General features: G+C 46.0%; 1 protein-coding gene across 2 annotated transcripts in view; it reads left to right on the top strand.

Moving 5' to 3' along the window:
* SBNO2 (strawberry notch homolog 2) overlaps positions 1-2,954 on the top strand; it is a 76,918-nt gene that overhangs the window by 56,904 nt on the left and 17,060 nt on the right. For both annotated transcript variants that reach the window (XM_018559534.1, XM_018559535.1), the window contains 3 exons: positions 414-511; positions 909-988; positions 1,178-1,372. In XM_018559534.1, coding sequence (XP_018415036.1) covers positions 414-511; positions 909-988; positions 1,178-1,372 — 373 coding nt within the window. The remainder of the gene's footprint in view (positions 1-413; positions 512-908; positions 989-1,177; positions 1,373-2,954) is intronic.

The following is a 2,954-nucleotide window of genomic DNA, read 5'->3' as shown; positions in this document are numbered from 1 at the left end:
CCGGTTATTCTTTTAGGAAGTTTCCCCCCCCCCCCCCCTACTGTTGCTCACAGCCACTTTGGTGCCTGACAGCAGCTATCCAGATTGGGTTTCTCCTCCGTGGCACCTGCCCAACCTCTCTGGTGATTCCTGCTGCTCGTGCGCCTAAAATTTTCCTCTTTGGCACATAATGAACTGGCTACACAGGCTGCACCTGCTGCTGGGACTGCCCAGCAAAGGAAGTCCAGATCTCTGACACCACTCCACTGGGTTACTGGTGCTGCCTATGATGATTGCTCTCCAGGCATCCTCTCTCCAAGGCAAAAATCCTTTTATCTATTAAAGATGTTGCTCACCAGGATCTGTTTATTTAATTTTTTTAAGTGTTGCAATGTAATTTTAATGGAAGAAACATATATATTTTTTTCCTTTAGTGTGTTGTAATTGGTTTACAATCTACTGGTGAAGCTCGTACCCGGGAAGTGATGGATGAAAATGATGGTCATCTAGACCGCTTTGTGTCTGCTGCAGAGTGAGTATTACAACGACCATACAGAGTAGTATAGTATACTCAGCAGCTCAGATTAGTCTTGCATATATGTAACTAAATGCAGTGTACTGTAGTACAGGCAGCTACACAGTATCCTGTATTATTGTACAGGTTATTGTAGTATTATCAAATGCAGAGTTAAGAGGAGAAGTTAATATTGCAGAACATTATAGTATAGTCACCTGCAGAATGAGTATGATTGATTGTATAAAAGTGTGATTTTAATATCTTACTGTCTATACAGCGTGTACTTAATATGAAAGATAACTGAAGGTTGATTTTGAGAAGAAAATGTTTAATATAATACAGTTGGTCAGGAACCTGGAGCTTTTTGTAGAAAGATTGATAACCCAACCTTTTTATTTCTTTTACCTTGCAGGGGCGTGTTTAGGTCTTTGATCAAAAAACACTTTCCTTCAAATAAGAGGAAACGAGAGAAAGGCTTGCTGAAAAGGAAAAGTGCGTACAGGTTTTTTGTTTTGTCCTTTAATTGTCATTGGAACTTTGATTTGTTTGCTATCATTAAGCTATATTTCCCACATTCTGTGTAGCTTCATGCCTTCAGTTATATTCTTCGATGTCTTACATTTCGCCCCACAAATATTATGCATCTGGTTGTTTCACTTTTTTTTTGTTCTTTTTTTGAAGAAAGGGGAAAACAACGCACAGGAAAGTTTTCACGTTGTGAACTTGGTGGATTAATACGCATCAGTGAGGAAAGCAGCTCTGATTCTGAAGGAGTGCTGGACAGTGACTCTAATTCCTCCCCTGAGTCCCTACAAGATAACGATGATGTCATCTTTGTAGAACACACCTTAAATGGGCTCACGATACCTGACCGTGGTAAGCATATAATGGGAACCCATTTTGTTATGGGATTATACTTTTTTGGGGGGCAAATTCTTTATTTAGCATATTTATATATAAACAAACAAGTACAGAAAAGAAAAAAAGGGAAAGGTAGATGCATATCAAAAATACAAGGTAATATAAAGCATAAAAATAGTAGATATGCAAAGTACACAGGCAAATATACAAAGACATTAAATATGTTCCAAGAGCATAAGCTAGAGTAACCCCAAGTAGACCAACTAGGGAAACAAATAAAACAACATATACCCTAGGACAGGGCTCAAAATTTCAAGTCCTGAGCTACTAGCCAGGCCTTAAGAGTTACTCGCCACCAGTCGCCCCACCTGACCCCTACCGTGCCCCGCCCTTAACTCCGCCAGGTCAGTGGTGTGACACAGAGAACAGAGATCAGTAACAATGCAGAGTGCAGAGGCCAGTGGTGTGATGCAGAGTACAGAGGCCAGCAGTGTAATGCAGAAAAAAGCAATGTATCCTCCATGTCCCAGGTGTCCTGCTTCTCCCGTGCTGTCCTTCCAGCCAGTAGCAGCTCTGCAGTCTTCCTCCCAGCCTATGGCAGCTGAGGTGGGCGGAGGAAGCTGCAGGATCCGGTGTTCTATCGAAAGCTCCAACTCATTGAGATCTCTAACTACCTCTGGTGCTCAGAAACACTGGAGCTCTGTGCAGTGAGCTTTCGATAGAACACCGGAGTAAGGACAGCTACAGTGCGGCACTGATTCTACTCCTTCAACAGCAGCGATCGCCGTGTCAGTTCTCTCTTCTCATCAGCCGCTGCCGCTATAGAGCGGCCGAGGAGCAGCGGTGTATTTAGGTTTCGTGCTGCCCTAGGCAAGACGAAACTTGGCACCCCCCCCAATCTAAATTTGTTCCACCTCTTCCTGTTCAAGACATTTTGCATAACCTGTCAAGTCACTGGATACAGCTTCTGACAGATTGCGCTATTAGGCATCATTCACACTGCTTAAAGTCGGCCCGTACAGATCCGTGGGACGTGCACGGACGTATCGGGCCGTTCCCGGGAAGGACAGGCTGTTGCGTGTGATTTGTACGCAGCAGCCTGTTCTTCTCTATGGGAGGACGCAGCCGTACGCTCAACTGAACTGCACATTTGCACGGGTGCGGATGTCCATACTAATACGCAGACAGGATGGATCCTATCTTCATCCGAGCATGGACACCTGCACCCGCACGGATGTGTATGGGCCAACTCTAAGCAGTGTGAATGAGGGCTTAGTGTTGCAGGCAAGGCGGGGGCTCAGATGGGCTGTAAAGGGTCTCTGGTGGGCTCTGCAGGGTGTCAGGCTGAGACCACCATAGACCCTGCACATTCCAACATAGATCTTGCACTGCCCACCTGAGTCCCTGCAATCCCCACCAGAGCCCCCCCCCAGAGCCCACCATAGACCTTGCACAGAGACTCAAAGGTGGGCTGTGGAGTGTCCCTTTCCCTGTTTCCCTGGAGGGTCCCTTTCCCTGGAGCAGGAGCAGCGCACATGCTGCTCCTCTTACCATCCTCCAGCCACCGAAGCATCTTGCTGGAGCCTCCGCTGGCCGG

This window comes from Nanorana parkeri, unplaced genomic scaffold (genome assembly GCF_000935625.1).
Source record: "Nanorana parkeri isolate BGI_ZX_2015 unplaced genomic scaffold, ASM93562v1 scaffold401, whole genome shotgun sequence".
In the NCBI taxonomy this organism is placed as follows: domain Eukaryota; kingdom Metazoa; phylum Chordata; class Amphibia; order Anura; family Dicroglossidae; genus Nanorana; species Nanorana parkeri.
This window is presented reverse-complemented; position numbering and strand designations above follow the sequence as displayed.